The sequence below is a fragment of the Chaetura pelagica genome, unplaced genomic scaffold, assembly GCF_000747805.2.
Source record: "Chaetura pelagica isolate M959 unplaced genomic scaffold, ChaPel_1.0 scaffold106, whole genome shotgun sequence".
Lineage (NCBI taxonomy): Eukaryota > Metazoa > Chordata > Aves > Apodiformes > Apodidae > Chaetura > Chaetura pelagica.
The window spans coordinates 4,983,671-5,004,534 of record NW_009954222.1 but is presented as its reverse complement, the minus strand read 5'-3'; the positions used below and the strand labels follow the sequence as shown (position 1 = coordinate 5,004,534).

General features: G+C 36.7%; 1 protein-coding gene across 1 annotated transcript in view; it reads left to right on the top strand.

Moving 5' to 3' along the window:
• The window catches only part of MYCBP2 (MYC binding protein 2, E3 ubiquitin protein ligase), a 185,752-nt gene that overhangs the window by 30,985 nt on the left and 133,903 nt on the right, over positions 1-20,864 (top strand). The window contains exons 5-14 of the mRNA XM_010003518.1: positions 2,243-2,458; positions 6,714-6,867; positions 8,236-8,432; positions 8,658-8,900; positions 9,163-9,234; positions 12,146-12,242; positions 17,032-17,105; positions 18,278-18,416; positions 19,175-19,251; positions 20,807-20,859. Coding sequence (XP_010001820.1) covers positions 2,243-2,458; positions 6,714-6,867; positions 8,236-8,432; positions 8,658-8,900; positions 9,163-9,234; positions 12,146-12,242; positions 17,032-17,105; positions 18,278-18,416; positions 19,175-19,251; positions 20,807-20,859 — 1,322 coding nt within the window. The remainder of the gene's footprint in view (positions 1-2,242; positions 2,459-6,713; positions 6,868-8,235; positions 8,433-8,657; positions 8,901-9,162; positions 9,235-12,145; positions 12,243-17,031; positions 17,106-18,277; positions 18,417-19,174; positions 19,252-20,806; positions 20,860-20,864) is intronic.

Genomic DNA, 20,864 nt, shown 5'->3' with positions numbered 1-20,864 from the left:
TCAGTAAACTAGGAGATACACAGTAAACTCACTAAATAACTTTTTTAACCTGTGTAGTTCAACTGAGTTAGTTTTAAAGCTGAAAGCTGATACTGTGTGTTTGCCTTAGCAGCAGCTGCAAAAACTCTTGGGTATGTGTATGGATATTTGACATACAGAAGAGTCATATGTTGTAACCGTTTAGTTTTCTGGTGCCAAATACACTTTAAAGTATGTGGTAGCTCATTATCATTGGTATCAGTCCAAATCTATTTTGATGCAATTTGATACTGAAATAACATATGAGGTTATATCTTGAGTTCTTGCAGTGGATGGTAATACAGGGTTTTAACAGCAGCCTTATTATTTCAAGTATACTCATATTGAACAAGCACTGAACTTATGTTGTCTTAATCCCCAATGACAGAGAAGTTCTGTTGTGCTAAAAAAGAAGGGAAAATAAAAAAAGCAAACCCAAACTTTCAGTATGTGTGTAGTTGTCTTTATATTATTAGACTTTCTATTAACACGCAAGTAAAAAAAAAAATAGCACACTGTGTTGCATAAAATAGGCTACAGAGTAAACCATTGTTTCTTAATGTTTTAATTTCCAGTAGTTTTGTAGTAATAATGGAAAGGAAGGATGTTCAAATACCTAGTGGTGCAGTTAGAATAATTCTGTAGTCAAAAGTCAAAGGAAATATGTAAACTGTTAAATATTTTGAAGCTATTATCAGTTTTTTCTTAAGCTTTGTTCTGTATGCTATTAACTGGTCTAACTTAGAAGCCAGTGTTATTTCTGGTAATAATAAAAATGCTGATAAAAATGTGTTGTGAACCGTCACTGTGTTTGTATGTACAAAGTTGTGACTGCGAGATTGTAGAAAAAGAAATAATCTCATTAAAATATTATCCAGTTCACTGGCTCTGCAGCTCCTTCCCCGTCTTCTCTTCTAGTTTAAAGTCTTCTTTCCCATCGCAGCTCTTACAGATGTGTAGGCATTTCCATGCTGATCTGTTCCAAATCACTGTAATATAATTCATTTTGTACCCTCCTGCCAAATGAACATGGTCATTTACAGTATCTATCCCCCTTAAGTAAAAGAAAGAAAAAGGCAAAGAGCCTTCACCCTCAGTGTCCTCCAAGAATACAATAAACAGAAATAACCTTGTGAAGTTAGTTGTGACCCTGATTTAGTCTAGTCTAATGCTTCTCCAGATTTTGCCTTGCATGTTCAAGCAAATTTGTCCTGCACTCTTAACCTAGACTTTGTCTTACGTAGTCTTTTATGTCATCTGTGTACACAGAGGTACTACAGGGAATTGCTTCCTCCTGTGTGGCTGAAGTCTAGTTTTTCATAGCCTGTGATTAAACCAGCCTAATCTTTGGTAGCACAGAGCTGAAGAGAAAGTATGTGCCTGCCTTGGGATTTTTTTGTTGTTGTTGTGGGGTTTGGTTTGTTTAAAACTCATTTCTCCTGTCCCATCTTAATGTTGGAGAAAAGGGAAGTATGGGACAGAATTAAAAAATGTTTATTTAAAAAATAAAACATTTTTTCTTAGTATTTTTTCCAAGTCTAATGGCAGCCACATGAAGGCTCTTCTGTATCCTAGCAGTGGCAGATGGTAGCGTACCAGTAGGAGATGCTAAAGGAGGTGTGGGGCCAAGGTAGTGGTAATTTCTCAGAGTACTTTCCCAAATATTATATTGTGGCTCAGGGCTTCTGAAAACAGGATGGTGTCTTGATAGTTTATAGGCCTTGACGGATTTCTTTGTATTCAGTAGCTTGTCCATTGGATTTTTATTATTCACAAAATCACTATCCACAGCATCCTGCTGGGGGAGTTTTTGGACTTGTCAACTCTTTCATTTAATGACAAAATTAACAACTAGAATAACAAATATTTTTAAATTCACTAGTAATAATTTTTTAAAAACCCAACTGGCTCCTCTTAAGTTAAATTTTGCTAGTCTATTTATTGTGACACAAGTTTGGAACATTCTGTAACCTGAGCTGTTTTCATTTTCTGTTCCAGTGTCCTCATCGAGTTATGACAGGTAGAGACTAAAGCCAAATAGAATATTTTTTAAATGTCTTAATTTACCTCCTTGCTTCCCTGCTTGAAATATAATTTCGAAGGGTTAGTCCTGTCTCCAGTTTGAGAATCATTTGGTTGGCCAAAATTATTGAGACTGTTGAGATTACTTGTATTTACAAAGCTTGGAACTTCTAATATACTTAAAACCCATCTTGTTTTTCAGACGGAAAACCTAGAGAGTACAATAACCATACCAGATATCAGATTACATAGCAACCCTTCAGCTTTTAATGTTTACTGCAATGTCCGCCATTGTGTGTTGGAGTGGCAAAAAAAAGAAGCATCTGTATCTTTGGCTTCAAAGAACAGTGTACAGAGCGGGGATTCGGATAGCGATGAAGAAGAAGAATCCAAAGAGCCACCTATTAAACTTCCAAAGGCAAGTAACTGGATGCTGTTTACAATGTGCCATTTTTGTGACCTAAAGTTGGTATGTTCTTTGTGGGGAATAAAGAACAGTATTAGAAGCCATTTGCACAGAAAATAGCAAAAGTTTTACTTGTAGTTCATCTAGTCCAGAGAGTAATCTGGACTAATAATATCAGGTAAGCGTTGAACTTGCTTTCCTTTGTAAGTGCAGGTACTTGAAAGGAACCTACAGCCTGAAAACTCTACACAGAATGCAAATAAGGCAGCTTTTACATCTGTCAGAGGCTACCAGCTAGTAGCAATAAAGGGTGCTTTCTCCTGCTTCATTCCCAAAAAACAATACATCTTTCTGCTGTTGGAATGGAGCTGGTGGAGTGTTTTCTAATATGATTTTCCAGTTATATGTCTAATTGCAATTACTATCAATTATTCTTACTGCCTTATTATTTTAATCCTTAACCTTTTTGCCTTTAGTGCCTTTTCACATGGATAACTGTAGATAATTAGTAATGCTCATTAAGACTTTGGACACTTGTAGTGTAACACTTAGGGTAGGTTTTCTACTATTCACTACTTCTATGCTTGCAGTAGATTAATAGTGGAAAGTCAGAAGTAATCTACATTGGAGGTACTGGTTTTTCTTCATTTTTTTAATTTCCTGTTTCACTTAGTTTGGTAACTTCAGTGCATTCAGTTTTGTCATTGCTACCTTATTAAACCTGTGGATCCTTCTTCGTTTTGTTACTCTGAGTGTAAAAAGCATATTCAGAATAAGTTCCTTTGTTTGTATTTGCTCTAAAAACAATGCAAATACTGAGTTAAAAGTGTAGTTGCAGCAGTAGAATGTCCTAGTTGCTTAGAAATTTAGTTTTATAGGTGATTATATTTAGGTAGGGCATAGTTGGTGGACACAGTGGTGGAGAATTGCAGAGGAATGTAACCAAGTCAGGTAACTGCAACCTGACAGCTGAAATTTCGTGGTTGATTGTTGCAAAATAATGTGCAGTCAGTGGAAACTATTGTAGTTTTTGAACTTCATCTGACTCCTTGTGGGTTATATTACATGAATTGGCAAATGCTTGTAGCTACTTAATATGAAATTTTAGGTAAAAGACACTAACTATTAACACTGAAAAAGAATGGAATGGAATGTTACAGAAATCTTGAAATTAAAAGAGACTCAGGAAAGGATCAGATTTACCAGTGATACAGAAAAACACTTGCATGTGGAGACTAAAACGTGGGTGTTCTTCAAGGTATTGGAGAATTTATAAAAAAGCGACTTGGAAAAGCGGTGCAGTTTTAAAAAGATGGTGGCCTGGAAAAAATGGTGTGGTGGGAAACTTGACACTTCCTTTCTCACAACAGAAAATCAGTGAGCTATTTTGTTACATTTAATACAGCAAATAGGAAATTGATGAAAATCAGTATGCTTTCAAAGTATTGCTAAAAAGCAAAAACTTTACAAAACATTAGAGTTAAAGAATTTTTACTGATTTGACAAGGGCTTAGTTACTAAAATTACTGAGGTTGTAGCAAATACCTATCTAGCTAATATTAGATTGTTTAGGTTCCTCTAAGGTAAGAAACTTTTATCAGTTTCACTTGCCTCCATACATTTGAAAAAGGTATCCACTTGGAGCTGACAGGTAGTAAAACTTCTAGAGCTTAACTATGTAAATGTCTTTGTACCCTGAATACAGGTGTCTGTCTTGAGCTTTCAGTATATTATGGTCTAGTTCTTAAGTATAATGAGCAATACTTGGTTGGGCTAAATGTTTTTTTCCTGCAGTGGCATACATTTTGCTGGTTAGTTAATGAGCTTAAGCAAAATTTAATATTTTCATGTTACAACAAAAAAAAAATAAATTACTCTCTTTAGACACTTACTATAATTCTTCTAAAATTCATTGGGAGAATGTTACCTGTGTGAAGTTGTTGGGTTTTTTTTGCATGCATATAATGTACATATAAATTAACACGGCCAAGTGCTGGGTCCTGCATTTCGATCACGACAACCCCAGGCAATGCTACAGGATTGGGGCAGAGTGTCTGGAGAGCTGCCCAGAGGTAAAGGACCTGGGGGTGTTGGTCGACACCCAGCTGGATATGAGCCAGCAGTGTGCCCAAGTGGCCAAGAAGGCCAATGGCATCCTGGCCTGTATCAGGAATAGTGTGGCCAGCAGGAAAAGAAATACCATACTTGGTACTGGTGAGGCTGCACCTGCAGTACTTTCTGCAGTTCTGCGCCCCTCGCTATGAGAAAGACACTGAGGTGCTGGAGCAAGTTCAGAGAAGGGCATCCAAGCTGGTGAAGGGGCTGAGAACAAGTCATATGAGGCTGAGGGAACTTGAGATGGCTTAGTTTGGAAGAGGCAGAGGGGAGATCTATTAGCTCTCTACAACTACCTGAAAGGAGGTTGTAGGGAGGTGGGTGTTTGTCCTCTACTCTCAAATAAATAACAAGAAGACTAGAGGAAATGGCCTGAATTGTGGCAGGATTAGATTGGATATTAGGAAAGATTTCTATACTGAAAGAGTAGTCAGGCACTGGAATGGGCTGCCCAGGGAGGTGGTGAAATCACCATCCTTGGAGGTATTTTAAAACCATGTAGATGAGGCACTTCAGGACATGACCTAGTGGCTTGTTTGCTTGTTTGTTTGTTTTTTGGGGGGGCAAGGTTTGGGTTTGACAGTTGGATGTGGTTTTAAGAGACCTTAAAGAGACCTCTTTTAAGAAGTCCATTTGGTCTGTTGGTCTCAGATGCTAAGAAAAACCCCAAAACCAAACAACAACGCAAAACCTGTGCAGATCAGGTAAAATCCCAGCTGATCTATACAGTGTTGATTTGTACTGTAGTGGAAATTAACTAAATTATTTTCTCCACTGTATTTGGTTCTTTGCTCTCCAGCTGCCTCTGTCAGCTGCTAGATGAGGTCTTCTGTGTGGAGATTGGGAAGAATAAGATAAACTTCTCAGTTTCTCTCAGAAATACTATCATGGAGAAAAAAAGAAAGAGTATTTCTAAAAATGTACTACAGTGTGGTTTATTCTTTAGCCTGCAAGATGATGCTGAGTTTTGGATCCTGGAAAAGCCATCTGTGCTGTCATTTTGTTGACAGGGTTTGCTGGGTTTTTTTTTTCACTGATTCCATGCATGTATTTTTCCCCAGTCCACTGAAGATAAAAAATGTAAATTTGCAGGAGAGCTGCTGTTGTGCTTGATTTTATTGTGCTTCTATTCCTCCAAAACTCAAACAGGTAGTAAAGTAACTTCTTAAAGACAGGAATCAAAATAAATTGAACAACAGCAAAGACATCCAGTAGAACTTACAGCTGGCTGTCAGAATAGATTGGTTTTAAGCATAAGTGGCAGTTCCATTAACAGTTTTAATTGTTTTTACATTTCAGTCTTTCCTTAGATTTTACCCAGGGGTGAATCTATATAAAACAGTCTAAAAACTGAGGCTCTGCTCCTAACGGAAACACACAATGAAGTTTTGAAGATATAGATGCTTATTTGTAATGAGTTAACTCTGCTTATTTTTCTTTCAACCTCATTATTACATACTGAGTTTGGGTAAGATGTGAAAGCAATGTTGACTGGAGAGAAGGCATAATTGTAATTCAGAATATCCAGGAATTCCTAAAGGGGAAGTTAGAAGTGGGTTTAACAGTGCTCTTACAGATGTAGTATTAGTTGGCATAATGCATTTCTGCAATTAGTACCTATGGTGTTTTAGTGACAAGTAGTTAATCTTTATTTTTTTTTTATTGCCACAAGAGCAATCTTAGTGCCTTTGAAAGGGAAAGTACTAGTGCTGCCAGTATCAACTGTCAAAGGTATCATTACTTAAGTTGGGAAGTCAGGTTGCAAGCCAATTCTAGCTTTCTGGTTCACATAAATATGGAAGAAAAAGGAACAAAAGAGGTCTGTCAAGCAAAATGTGAACTTGGTAGAAATTAGAAGGGCTTAGAGGCACAGTTTTTCTTACAAAAAATATTCAAGGTTCCTTATTTTTTCAGGGAACTATTACTCTACTTAGATACGCTATTTCATATAATTACATCTGTGTAGTATTTACTAGTGCAGTTATATAGGTGTGTTCTTGATTTTCATTCTCTTTTGAATTATTGTATTCTGTTTTATATTTTTGCTATTCAAGTAGCTGTCTTGTTCTATGAACATTGGGATAAACCTTCATTGATCAAGACCCAAAAATGTTACATTAACAGATATTCTGAAATATCTATGCTTCTTTAGATCATTGAAGTTGGATTATGTGAAGTCTTTGAACTCATAAAGGAAACAAGATTTTCTCATCCATCCTTGTGTCTCAGAAGCCTGCAAGCCCTACTTAATGTGCTCCAGGGCCAGCAACCAGAAGGCCTGCAGTCAGAGCCTCCTGAAGTCCTAGGTAATGTCTCATCTGTTACTGTATTTGTGTTAATACGTCTGTTACTGTATTGAACAGAAGAAAAATGATTCCCTACAAGTAATTGTGAGATATGCTTGTTCTTAGCAGACTGACTTTATTCTTGAGTTTAAACTCTTTCCGGTGTATCTAACCTGTACTTTCTCAAGATTAATCTTTTGTAGAACAGAAATGTTGGCATGTAAAAAAAGGTGTGTGTATATATACGTATATATAAAGGTTGTATTTTGTTGCTGTGTAATGCACAGTTTCGCTGAAAAGTAGAAAACATCATAACCTTACAAATTGTGATTAATTTGTCTTACTGAAGCTATAAAACACTTGAACTTACTGGGAAAAAGATCTACAGTGAACTTCTGTGATTTGCTGTTGTAATCTCTAGCTCAGCTCTTTAATGCTGTAAGTTAGATATACTGCTGAACTGTCAGAATTTTTGCTTTTATTTCCTCTGGCCACCCAAAAGTTTCCATGACAATTAATTTTGCTTTTAATGATAGTGAAATGAGAGTTGAACTCATGATAGTTTTGAGTGTATGATTGATTATGTCCTTTAAATTAAAATTCAATTATCTTTTATTAATAGTTTTTACTGGTTTATAGAGCTGCAAAGACGGCTAGGCCCTATCATCTGTTACTTAAAAATAATTAAAGAATCTCTTAAGACTTCCTATGTATATTTTCCCTATGTTATGGCTCAATAATATTCTTTTCCCAAAGAATAAAGCATTTTGCTACACAAAGCTTTTGTTTTGATGCACAGGATATTATAAAGCTACAAAGGAGGCATTGTTTTGATTACTGCCATAGTAATGATTTATGTGTACTATAAAAAAAAATTGAGGTGGATTTGTGTTCAAACCTTGATTATTACAAAGGTTCGGCTGCTAAAAAGTGCTTGAAAAGGGGAATATGATCAAAATAATTTTCAAGCTTTGATGTGAAATGCTCATTTCTGGGAAATGGGATGTGTTTCAACATGGATAATGGTCAGATGAGACAAATTTGGTCAAGACCTTCACATCATCTTAGTCATGATGTAGACTGAGTAGGCAGGTAAAGTAACTCCTGGCTCATTTCTTACTAATGTGTTCCATTGTAACAGAAGGACTTAGTTTTGCTTATTCTTTGCCCATTGAGATTGTTAAGGCTTGAGGTTTTCTGTCTGCGAAGGAATGAAAAGTTAAGGGTGTTGTAGACCTACTTGAATGAGCTTTGTTTTCTGTCTGAAAATAGGATTAAATTTAATAGCTGAGGAAAGATGTATTTTGTGAGTTTAATTTCCTATTAACTGGCAATTTGCTTGGTATGATTTTGTGACTTGTCTATGTAATTGCTGTGTTTTATCTGCAGAATCCCTGTTCCAGCTTCTTCTGGAGATAACTGTCCGTAGCACAGGAATGAATGACAGCACAGGACAGTCCTTGACAGCACTTTCCTGTGCTTGCCTCTTCAGTTTGGTAGCTGCATGGGGAGAGACAGGAAGAACGTTGCAAGCAATCTCTGCTATCCTCACCAATAATGGCAGCCATGCTTGTCAGACTATACAGGTCTTGCACTGAAACTTCTCTTTATCTGGAAATTTATGTAAATTATATGCACATGACTTGTGAGAAGATCTGTTGTGTAAATTCAGTTAACTTTTTTCCTCTTGCTATTTTTTGAGATGAGAGTAGATACTTCTTTGGCTCTCTCAAGTTGGAGATAGAACAGAAAATGCCACATTAAAAAATAGTCATGTTTTTTACTCACCCAGTCTTTATTTTATTGTTTAGGTGCCAACCATTTTGAATTCTCTTCAGCGGAGTGTACAGGCAGTTCTGGTGGGCAAAATTCAAATCCAGGACTGGTTCAGTAATGGGATAAAGAAGGCAGCCTTGATGCACAAATGGCCACTGAAAGAAATATCTGTAGATGAAGATGATCAGTGCCTACTTCAGAGTGATGGTTTTTTCCTCTATCTCTTATGTAAAGATGGACTTTACAAAATTGGCTCTGGATACAGTGGGACAGTGAGGGTAATGTTATTTCTTCTTGTCTGATGAATGATAGTTATATTTTAACTGTTATGATGTCCTGTTTCCATTGAGAATCTTTTGTAGCTTACTAATGATCAGGTTTTTAACAGTTTGTCTAAATTTTTCTGATTATTTCTGTGTGATTTTTCTGGCACTTTCTTACAATTTTCACTCTCCGTATGGTTGAAGACCATAACATGATTAAGTGTAAAATTGTCACTCTGATATCTGTTAAGTGATGGGAGTTTTTTTTGCTTTTCAGGGCCATATATACAATTCTACATCCCGCATCAAAAACAGAAAGGAAAAAAAGTCTTGGTTAGGCTATGCTCAGGTAGGTGACTACTTAAAACATAAAACTTGTGCCCCACCCCCTGTGAGTAATTTAAGTAGACCTTGGCTTAGAGTAAGCTTTCCCAGACATTGTATTGTTGTGTTGGCTTTAGTTATAAAAAACAGGTTGTTGGCACTGACATATATATTGTGGAAGATGAGGAGCATCTGATGGCATTGGCTTATAAGAAGGAGTAATGAAAAGTGTCATTGATTTGTGTTGTCACTGTAAGACATTCTAAAAATATGAGTAACACATAAATTGGACAGTCAGTTGATACCTGCTTGTTAAATAATTAAGTTGGTGGATGTAAAAGTGTGCATTTGCATTAGAATAGTGTAAAAATAGTACCCAGATTTCCTATTTATGAAAGTTTATAGGTTTTTAAACATTTGCAGTGAAATAAGGAGGTGCTGTTTTGGTTGGGGGATAGAGATTGTGTAAGCCATAAGAAGAGATAATTGTTGACATTACCACTGCAGAGTTAACTATATTTGGATTGTTTATTCTTTTAGTCAGTTACTGGAATATCAAATAGCCTTTCTTATATCTCTGCCATGCACTATAAAAATAGTGTTTTGGCATTTTTTTTAGAATCCTGTTCTTACCACTGAGTGCTGTATTAAAAAAAACACAACAACCAAACAAAAAAACCCCAACAAACAAAAAATAAATTTCAGAGAACAATTAATTTATTTGCTTAATTTTTTAGCTGCTAAGCAGTTTTAATTGCATATTTATGATTAACTGAATGATGCTAGTTGGGGGGTTGGACTAGATGATCTCTCGAGGTCCCTTCCAGCCCCTAAGATTCTATGATAAGATTGTATGATTCTATGAATGATCTTGTTTCAGTGTGAAATTAAATGTACTCCTTTCCATGCTTCTGAAGTGAAATTGTTCTTTAAAAGTATAAATTCTATTATTACAGCTATCATAGATGAAGTCTGGTTTTGTTTAGCATCAAAACAGTGGATCACCAAAAGGTGTACTGGCACAATGCAAATGTGTGTTGATGCATTGATTCGGGAGCTTTTTTTGTCAGTTTGGAAAGGAATAGGATCCATAGATTTTCATTATATGGAATTACACATTTGGACATTCTGTACATAGCTATAAATGTATTTGCTGTTCTTCTTTGAGTGCTTGTACAGGTGTATGCACTCATACTCTGACTACCCAAAGACATAAACAAGTGTCACTGGTGCTATGTTTATAGGAAAATGTGTAAGTTGCATTTTACATGCCATCAGTCTTCTTTCCCTTCAGATGATTGGTTAAGTCAGTTCACGTTTAAATGTTTTTTCTTACTTCATCATACAAGTTATTTTAGACTGAAGCTTTTCCTTCTGTTTTCACTTTTAAAAATTTTTCCTAGTTTTCATGTGTTAGTTTTTCCTCACAGAGGCTGATTTTTTTTTTCCAGGAAAATTCTAGTAGTTTAGATGGAAGTAAGAGGGTTGTTTGATTTTTTTTTATTATTTTTTTTGTTAGATTATTGTAATTACAGTTTTTGACTCTGACAAATGAAGATATTCTGAGGTTAAGCCTTAGCAACCTCCCTGTGAAAGACATACATTCTCAATGTGTAGAATCCCCATCTGATGCCAGTCATGCTTCAGGCAACTGCAAGCCATTGTCATGTCTCCTGGTGTGACTCTGGTGTTGTCAGGATCATTATTTAGTCATTATTCATACTGGCCTCTGCAACCCTCCTGCAAGTGAATGCTGCTTTGCTTGGCATCAGTCACCTTGAGAGAATATGTTCATAAGTGCCCTTCAGTAGTATTTTCCCTTTCCTGTACCTGCTTTTATAGCATAAGTGCTTCCAAAGTGTAAAGTCCCTGTGTTTCTGCCCTGCTCCCTCAAATTCTTTAAAGGGTTCACAGACATCGTAGGCTCAAAAAGGACATGAGAGCAAAGTTGCCACATTGCCCCTCTTATGGATATGTGCACATTAAGCAGAAGTGGGTGCTTAAGCAACCTATGTAGTTTAAGCTAAAGCAAAACTTCTCTGACTGTGTTTATTTAGAAGTGCACTCTAAGTTCTAAGTATAAACAACCAAACTTCAAATGTGAGTTTCAGGTAGGCAAATTGTTTAAGGAAGAAGCCTTTTATATATATACATATGTGTGTACAGAGAGAAGATACAGTTCCAGTATATCAATGGAGACTTCCTGATGTGGGCTTTTGGCCCAGAATAGACAGTTTTGGGGATATGAACCTGTTATACACATGGAGGAACAGAAATAGGAAATAATTAGGCCTGAATATTTCCCTTCCCCTAGGTTTAGTTAGGAACTGGGAAGTGAGCAGTATATAGCCTTATTTCTCAGCTGCTTTTACCAAAATCACCATATACTTTGCACAAACTTCTTTGAAGAGGTCAGAAAGAATAAATACATGGAGTCTTCTTAGTGTGAGAGTCAAAGTAGTTAACATCTTGGAAAATTTTTCTAGTTTTTAATGCATTTGTTAATACTCATTAATGATCACTTCTCTATATAGGGCAATATATACATTTCCTTCCTGGTATTCCCATGAGTCTTTTCTTGTTTTGGAAAGTGGAGACAGAAACATAGTTTTTTTTCCTATGGCTTGTAACTGCAATGGTATATATTTATAAAGAACAGAATTATTATGTGTGTCTTCAAGTGCTGTATATAAACTTCAGCATGCTGATCTACAGCGTTTAGAAAGTGCTGAGGAAGGGGGTCAGATTTCTGGTGTTTTTATTACAGAATTTAATTAGTGGAAGAAGGTTGATTAACAAAATAAAGAAAACTTGATGTAAAAGATTTAAAAAACTTTAAACAAATACCTATAATTATGTTATTTAACTTTTGACAATATGCTTTAATGTATTAAATAATGTTTTCATACCAATATATATATTCTTATTCTTACCAGGGTTATTTATTATATAGAGATGCGAATAATCACAGTATGACAGCCATAAGAATAAACCCAGAAACTCTGGAACAAGATGGTACAGTTGCTTTGCCAGGTATGAACCTCCAGATATGAGAAGATGGTTATAGTTTACTGATTACATGCTGTGTATTTCTAGATAAGCTGAAGAGACATTGAGATAGTTTTTGAGATCACAAAGATGATTTTTTGTGACTTCAGTTTGCTGCATCAGACCAGCTGCAGCATTTCCTTCAGAGGTCTTGCATGGTACTTCAGCTATGGGAAGAGCCATAGAATCAGAGGGGTTGGAAGGGTCCTCTGAAGATCATGGAGTCCAACCCCTCTGCTGCAGCAGGAACACCTACGGCAGATCATACAGGGATGCATCCAGATGGGTCTTGGAAGTCTCCAGAGAAGGAGACTTCACAACCTCTCTGGGAAGCCTGTTCCAGTGCTCAGTCACCCTCACAGTAAAGAAGTTTTTCCTCATGTTGAGGTGGAACTTCCTGTGTTGTAGCTTGTTGCCATTTCCCCTCATCCTGTCACAGGGCACCACTGAAAAGAGACTGGCCCATTCTTGACGCCCACCCTTCAGATATTTGTAGGCATTAATCAGATCCCCTGTTAGTCTTCTTTTCTCAAGACTAAACAGCCCCAGGTCCTTCAGTCTTTCCTCATATGACAGATGTTCCAGTCCATTAATCATCCTTGTAGCCTCTGTTGGACGCTTTCCAGTATATTCCTGTCCCTCTTGAACTGGGGAGCCAAGAACTGGACACATTATTCCAGCTGTGGTCTTATTAGGGCAGAGTAGAAGGGGAGGGGAACCTCCCTTGACCTTCTGGTCAAGATCAATATTACAACATTTTAAAGTATATGATAATCTTAATACAAAGAGCTTAATTTCCTTCCTAAGGGAATTTTTATTTCTTTCTCCTTTGAATTTGATGACTTTGTTTCCAGTATCTCTTACATGTAGTTGGTTACAAACTATGACCAAAACCATTTCGTTTTTAATATAAATTGAAATATATCTAAAAAAATAAGAGAGGCTAATAAGCACTGATGTACCATGTTTCTGATGTTTAAAGTGGTGATGGGGTTTTGTATTGGGATTTTTTTGTAATTTTGGTTTTTTAAGGGATTTTTCTTTGTTTTGTTGGGGTTTTGTTTGGGGGGGGTTTTGCTTCTTTGTTTGGTGTTTGTTTTTTTTTTTTGTTTGTTTGTATGTTTTTTGGGGGATTCTTTTTTTTCAGAGCAGCCTCATAACTTCCGTCTATGTTTAGAAAATGAGGATGTTCCTGGAACATACTTTAGTCGCCTCCTGGTGAAACAAATCTGTTCCTATCCACACACATAAACAGTAGAAGGGCACAAGACTCTTCTGATTGAACAGTGACAGCTATAGATCAGAGGAGAGATTTTGTGTTGCATCCTGACATAAATAAGAAGACAGTGACTAAAACCTCAAAAAAATTCACTAGGTTTTTTGTATTTCAAACACAAACAGTAATTTTTAAAACAAATGATGAGTGTTGAATTTAGTTCATGAGACTTTCTGCAAGTCCTTAAAATGTGGGTGTTTCTTTAAGCTTTAAGTCTCTGTGGGACTGTTAGAGAAACTTGAGTAAGAACACGTTCAAGGACCTGACACTTTCTTCACCTCAAAGCTGCTTCTTCAACCAGTAGGGTCCTCTGAGATCCTTAATTATATTACCATTGGTCATCAAATCAGTGCTCTTCATTCAGGTCTTGGGAAACACTTGAGCACATTTAAAGTCTGCACCTCTGAGGAGTCAGCTTTCTTTTGTAAATCTTGGTGACAGGTGTCATTCTGCAAGACAGCTATGTGTTTATACTATAAAAAGGCACAAAAATAAACAAAAATGTATTAATATTTCAGTGCAAAACAAAGTCTTCTATCTGTGGTAATATCCATTCAGAAATCCTTCAAGCTATTTCACACAATTACATTTTGGATGTTTTGTGGTGGTGTCAAAGTGGATGCTAGATGTCCTTTGTACCTACTACCTGTTGTATTTCAGCCCTTGAACTTTATTGTTTTACTTTCTGCACTTCCACACATTTATTACGGTATTATATTGTGAGCACATATGGCCTTGTTCTTTTGGCTAGGACAAATTTGAAGGGGTCCATGTTAATTATTTCCATTTCCCCTTAGAAGGAAAGGAATGAAGGTGTGGGAAGGGTATGTGACCTACCGTAAGGAAACCTGATTAGGTACATACCTCCAAATAGTAGTGGCTGCCCCACTGTGATCTTAGTAATACTTGCAGCATGTTGTAATTCTGCAAAACCTAGATGGATAGAGCTAGAGGGCAATAACCTTTCTAACAGCTTAAAACTAATTTGACTCCAAATATTTCCTTGTAGTTGGTATGGTGCTCAGACATGGCTCTGTCTGGACTTAATCTATTTCAAATGCCTGGGCTGGTGATAATGCATTTAAATTAGGTATTTGTTAGTACAGAGATGTGTAGGAGATTAGAAGTTCATCAGCCAATGTGATTAGATTTGATCCTAGCTAGAAGTCACATGACCCTGGAAATCTCAGTGATCTCTGGAACATTATATTCTTCAGGCAGTAGGATCCACCAGCTCTGTGAAATCTTAAACTTCACAGAATTACAGAATTGTCAGAGTTGGAAGGGACCTCTAGAGATCATCTAGTCCAACTCCCCCGCTAAAGCAGGATCCCCCAGAGCACATTACTCAGGTCTGCATCCAGGTGGGTCTTGAATATCTCCAGAGAAGGGGACTCCACAGTCACCTTGGGCAGCCTCTTCCAGTGCTCTGTCACCCTCAGATTAAAGAGGTTTTTCTCATATTTAAATGGAACTTCCTATGTTCTGGCTTGTGCCCGTTGCCCCTCATCCCATCACTGGGAACTACTGAAATAGTCTGGCTCCATCCTCCTTGCACCCACCCTTTAGATACTTGCAGGCATTAATAAAGTCTCCCCTCAGCTTTCTCTTCTCCAGGCTAAAGAGTCCCAGCTCTCTCAGACTTTCCTCATAATGTAGATGCTCCAATCTCCCAGTCATCTTTTTTGATCTCCACTGGACTCTCTCTAGTAGTTTCCTGTCTCTCTTGAACTGAGGAGCCCAGAACTGGACACTATTCCAGCTGTGGCCTCACCAGGGCAGAGTGGAGGGGGAGAATGACCTCCCTTGACCTACTGGCCACACTCTTCCTTATGTATCACAGGATTCCATTGGCCTTAACAACAAGGGCACATTGCTGTCTCATTGGTAATTTACTGTCTGTCAGGATTTCCAGATCCTTCTCCTCAGAACTGCTTTTCAGCAGGTCCACCCCTAACCTGTATTTGTGCCTGGCATTCTTTCTGCCTAGTTGCAGGACCCTACACATGCCCTTACTGAACCTCATTGGGTCCTTCTCTGCCCAGCTTTCCAACCTGCCCAGGTCATGTTGAATGGCAGCATGGTACCCAGTTTAGTATTATCAGTGAACTTGCTGAGGATACACTCTGTCCACTTATCCAGGGCGTTGATGAATATGTTGAAAAGGAGTGGACTGTGTATTGACGCCTGGGGGACACAGCTGGCTACAAGCCTCCAACTCGACCCTGCTCTGTTAATCACATCCCTCTCAGTTCTGTGACTGAGCCAGCTCTCAGTCATCCTCACTGTCCACTCATCCAACCCACACTCCCTCAGTTTCCTAATGAGAATGTTATGGGAGACTGTCAAAAGCCTTGCCTAAGTCAAGGTAGATAACATCCACTGCTCTCCCCTCATCTAGCCAGCCAGCCATAGAAGGCAATCAGATTGGTCAAGCATTATTTCCCTTTGGTGCATCCATGCTGACTTTTCCCAATGACTTTATTTGCTTTCACTTGTTTTGTGGTGATGAGCAGAAAGGTTTTTTAAGCTGTATTATTTTTAATAAACCCTCCAGCTAGCTACCAAAATAATAGCAAACTTACTGGTAATGCTGGAAGGATATTATGTGGGCTTCATTAGCATTAAATTTGTTAGATAAAATGACTGATACTGGATCTTTGTTCAGCTTATGAAGCAGATATTTAGAATGTAACATACATGTTCTGTAGTATTTTTGGAAGAGATCTCTTTCCTGTGTGTAGTCAATGAAGCTTACAAGCTATATAATATCAATCTCTTTGTTAGTACCTCTATCAACAGAGCAAGGAGGGAAGAAGAAATGGTGTAATGACATACTTTTAAACTTGGAGAGAAATAAGTCTATTTTTTTCCCCTAACATGGGCAGAATTCTTTCCCTTCCTTTTTTTTATTGGAAGTACCTGACCTGTTTTCAATAAATGTAATGCATTTGAGTATATGCTTTATAGCTTTCCAAAACCCCAGATTTTGGTAAAATGTATAAACAGTGGAACAATTATATGATAAATTTGAAATTTGGTTCTTTTTCATTTATCTCTGTAGATTTTTATATGCTGGTCTGAGTAAAATTTTCTTTAAAGAGAATGGCCTTTATTAAGAAAAAAAAACTGAAGTCTCTGGGGAAGGAAAACAACTAATGCTCCCAGAAAATAAATTTAGTTGTTTTAAAGTAATTTAAAATAGCCCTCACAGGTGAATGCAAAATGCTTTTGCAATTAAATATCTGTGTAAAACCTTACATTTCATATGATGGAAAGTGCTTTAGTAACTCCTGAATTGACAAAGAAGTATTATATGCTTTTGGTGAGAGAGGAGATCCTCTTGTAAAATAATGTGTTATCAGAACAGTGTGATCTCCTTAGACAAATGAGAACTCTCGTAGTCTGATTGTAATGCAAATGAATCAGAAAGAAGCAGAGAAGAGTGTATGTATGTTAATATAAACTGATGCAGTGCACTTCATCTTTCTCTTACAGATTGTCATACTGAAGGGCAGAATATCCTCTTCACTGATGGAGAGTATATTAATCAAATAGCAGCATCTAGAGATGTAAGTGATACATGTGATGGGTAGAGTTTTACAACTGAATTGTTTAATTTTACAATACTTACAGCTTTGTTTTTTGTGTAATGTTTGGCTTTTTCTTTGCTAACACAACTAAGGAAGAAATCCATATATCTAGAGATTATGAGAAACTGCCACATTTGTGCATAAAGGAGAAGTATTTTGGTATTTATCCACACAATTTTGATTTGTGATGGATTATTCAGGTTTTTGTATTTTTCAGGTAAGTTTTAAGAAAAAAACTTGTTGCTCTTTCTAAAGAGGAAAGTCTTATACATGGAATAATGTCTTGTAAACATGTTATTCTACAAGATGTCTGTGGGATAAATGTTGGCTTATTATGTATTAATATAAAAATACTTCTTTTTTTTTTCTAATTTAATTTTCTGTAGTTGCTTTGTTACTTGTTGGAGAATTTCAGCCAGATTTCGTAGAAGTATGAAATAAATTATATTCCAGTAGATTTTTTTATATTCAAACTGTTGGCCAAAGCTGTGGAAACCCAAATAAGTGCTTCTGCTGGGATAAAACCAGTTCTGGCTGTTCTGTGTTTTGTTTGGCATACCCTTATTACATGCTTAGTTCTGGACTGGTCATTGTCATTTGGCAGTGAGAAAGCTGTAAAACAGGGATTGAGCAGGAGTGGGGTGAGACAGGGTTGGCAAGAGATGCCACACATGCAGCTGGTAGAAAACTAAGGATTAATCTATTTTCCTGCTAACAGAACAACTTCTTAAGATGGCCAGATAAAGATACTTCATTTGGACTTGTAAACAGAAACCTGTTTTAGCTACTCCTTAAAACAGCCACTCTTAAACTGCGTGCAGAATTGTGGGTTCAAATCAGGAGAAGTTGGGGCCTTAAAAGGTAGATGTAAGTAGTTATGAAAGCACAATTTCTATAGTGGGATTCACAGTTATTTCTATAGCAATTGTCTAAACTCGTAGTGTGCTCATAAATTCAGTGTGTTCAAGATTTGTCAGTTGCTTATCCTGTTTGGTACTTTCGGATTTTCTCGTCGATAATAAATGTTACTTTTTCAATGTGTCCTCTGATAATTTACTCTGATATGGTATTCTACAGGCACATTTAGGCCATGGAGGATAAAAGACTGAATTTATTATACAGTATGAAGTAGACTTTTTTATTTATTGCAGGATGGCTTTGTAGTGCGAATATTTGCAACGAGTACTGAGCCGGTACTGCAACAAGAACTGCAGCTTAAGCTTGCAAGAAAATGCTTACATGCCTGTGGCATCTCATTGTTTGATCTGGAGAAAGACTTGCATATTATCAGTAAGTTGTCCTTTTTGAAGGTTAATAACAAGCTTGTAATTAAAATCATAAAACCCAAACAGTGCCCTTCCTTTTTATTACGTGCAGGAACGTTTAGCTCCATTAAAAACACTTGGAGAAGTACAAGGGGTTTGGAACTGCTTAAGAGTAATTCATACACTCATTTTGAACCATCTAGCTGTTTGTAGCACTACCCATGGTTTTCCAGTGTTTTATTCTAATTAAACAATAAATATATAATTGTTTGAAGCTTGGACTTCATAATAGTGCTTATAAAACATGTAGGTAAGCTATGGAATTCATTTCTGTGGATCAAAGTTAACAAAAGGACTGGTGACTGATTAACTGATAATAAATACACTGGAATATTCTAAATACTAGAAAACCACCTTTGCATCAGAGTTTGAGATGCAAAATGTTGGTGTCTGTGGAGGTATTTTAGAGAAATATCACTTGGCATTTGCTTTGGGGTTTTTTGCTCTGTTAGATGTCTGGTTTTGGCACTATCAGAATAAAAGCATATTTGACCTTAGGTCTGACCAAGTGCAGTTGCTCTTCTTCTGATGCTTTTTTCTACTTTGAATAACTCTGTCAAGTCTAGTCCTTTAAGCCTTCCCATGGCAGCAAAATTGTGTTTCACATGTAAGTTTCTTAGAACCTTTGTTATGACAAGTTCTCCCTGGCAGAATTAGGTCTGTAAACTGGTCTGTGAAACTCCCTGGTGAAACTGTCCCGTTAACACAATCTCACTCACACAGGTACAGGGTTTGATGAGGAATCAGCTGTCCTTGGTGCCGGAAGAGAGTTTGCACTAATGAAAACTGCTAGTGGAAAGGTACTGAAAATGTTCTGTAGTAAATAGTGAATGGCATCAGCCTGTTTGTTCATTTAAAAAAAAGAATTTAAAAAATTGCAGGTTTTTTCCACAATTGCTTTTTTGCCTTTTTAGCATGTTAGATTGAATTTATATGACTGTATTTAAATACATTTTCAGAGCCCGCTTCAAAGTGAAAAAGGCAAATGGTTGTTTGAAAACAAACAGATGGTGCTGGAACCATTGAGAAATCTGAGGCTTGACTGGTTGAATTTATGGGAATTTCTTCAGCTGATCTTACTTAGAGGCAGTGTGAGGCTTTGTTTTGGATTTGGGGGAGATAGCTTACCTGTTGTCTACAAATAATATATTGGCACGTTTGCAAAATTTTTGGCCTCATGAGTTTCCATCAACAGTCTGACCATAGTAATTTAATTAAATCCCAGCCTGATTTCTCTGATCCTCCAGAGAATTACTGACTTCCCCTGTACAAAGTTTTCAGCTGACTTTTTAAAAACATGTTCTTAATGTTTTGATATGTTAGTTCTGCTCAGGGGAGACTGTTTTTCAGAGGCATTTGCATATTCATTGAAATATAGAATAGTTTTGCATACCATCACTGTGACTTTTTACATTATTTACAGTGTTTCTATTCTGGTTTGGGAAACTAATGTTATTTTACTTGTTATAAGCATAGTTCTTTGTCTTCCTCTGTTCAGAATTGTGTTGCTTTATTGGAATGAGACCTTGCTCTGCTTCTATCAAAACAGTGAAATTGGTGAAAATGTTCATAAATAAACCTTTATTAAAATAAAATTACATAGTATGAAATGTTTTCATCAAGCAGAACTCTTCAGACATTAGAGAAGGCTTTAATCTGGTCTTCAGACAAATGCCTCTTCAATATAAAATTAACCCATTTCCTAGTTTTGATAGCTAAAATTCTATGTTTAGTTATGAAATACACTTTGTAAGACAAAGAAAAATGACTTTAGGTGCCCATACCCATTTTATAGGACTGTTGATTAGCATAGTTCTAGGGTAAACTTTTTCATCCATATCAGAAGTTTTTGTGCTTGTTCATATAAATATCTTATTCTGTCTTACTGCTTATGTACTCAGTAGTCACTGTGCATTTGCTGAAAATAAAATTTTAAAAATGTATTGAAGCATATTAAAATTGTAGGAACTTGACATTTTTAATGATTTTTATTGTTATCATACCATCTTGTTTTTACACAGACCAGACATTTCTCTGTGTTTCAAATGCGAAGTTTCCTGAGTAGTTTCTTTTGAACAGTTCTTTCTTGTGTGTTCAACTCATCTAGCCAAACAATTATATATTGAAAACTAACTCTCTGGCACAGTAGAAAGCACCATTTCAAAACAAGCAGAATCTAATCATAATGTTTCCCCCACGAAGCCAAAATTAATATGTTAAGGTGAAACAGTGTAAACAATATCAGGAAAAGTTTTGTATGGTTTGAAATGATAGGGATAAGGAATGCAAGTTTAAAAATTGTGCAAGCTTGAAGTCCTGTGGCATAACTGAAAACAGTGAAATGTTTTCTCCTAGGTTTATTATACTGGCAAATACCAGAGCCTTGGAATCAAACAAGGTGGTCCTTCAGCAG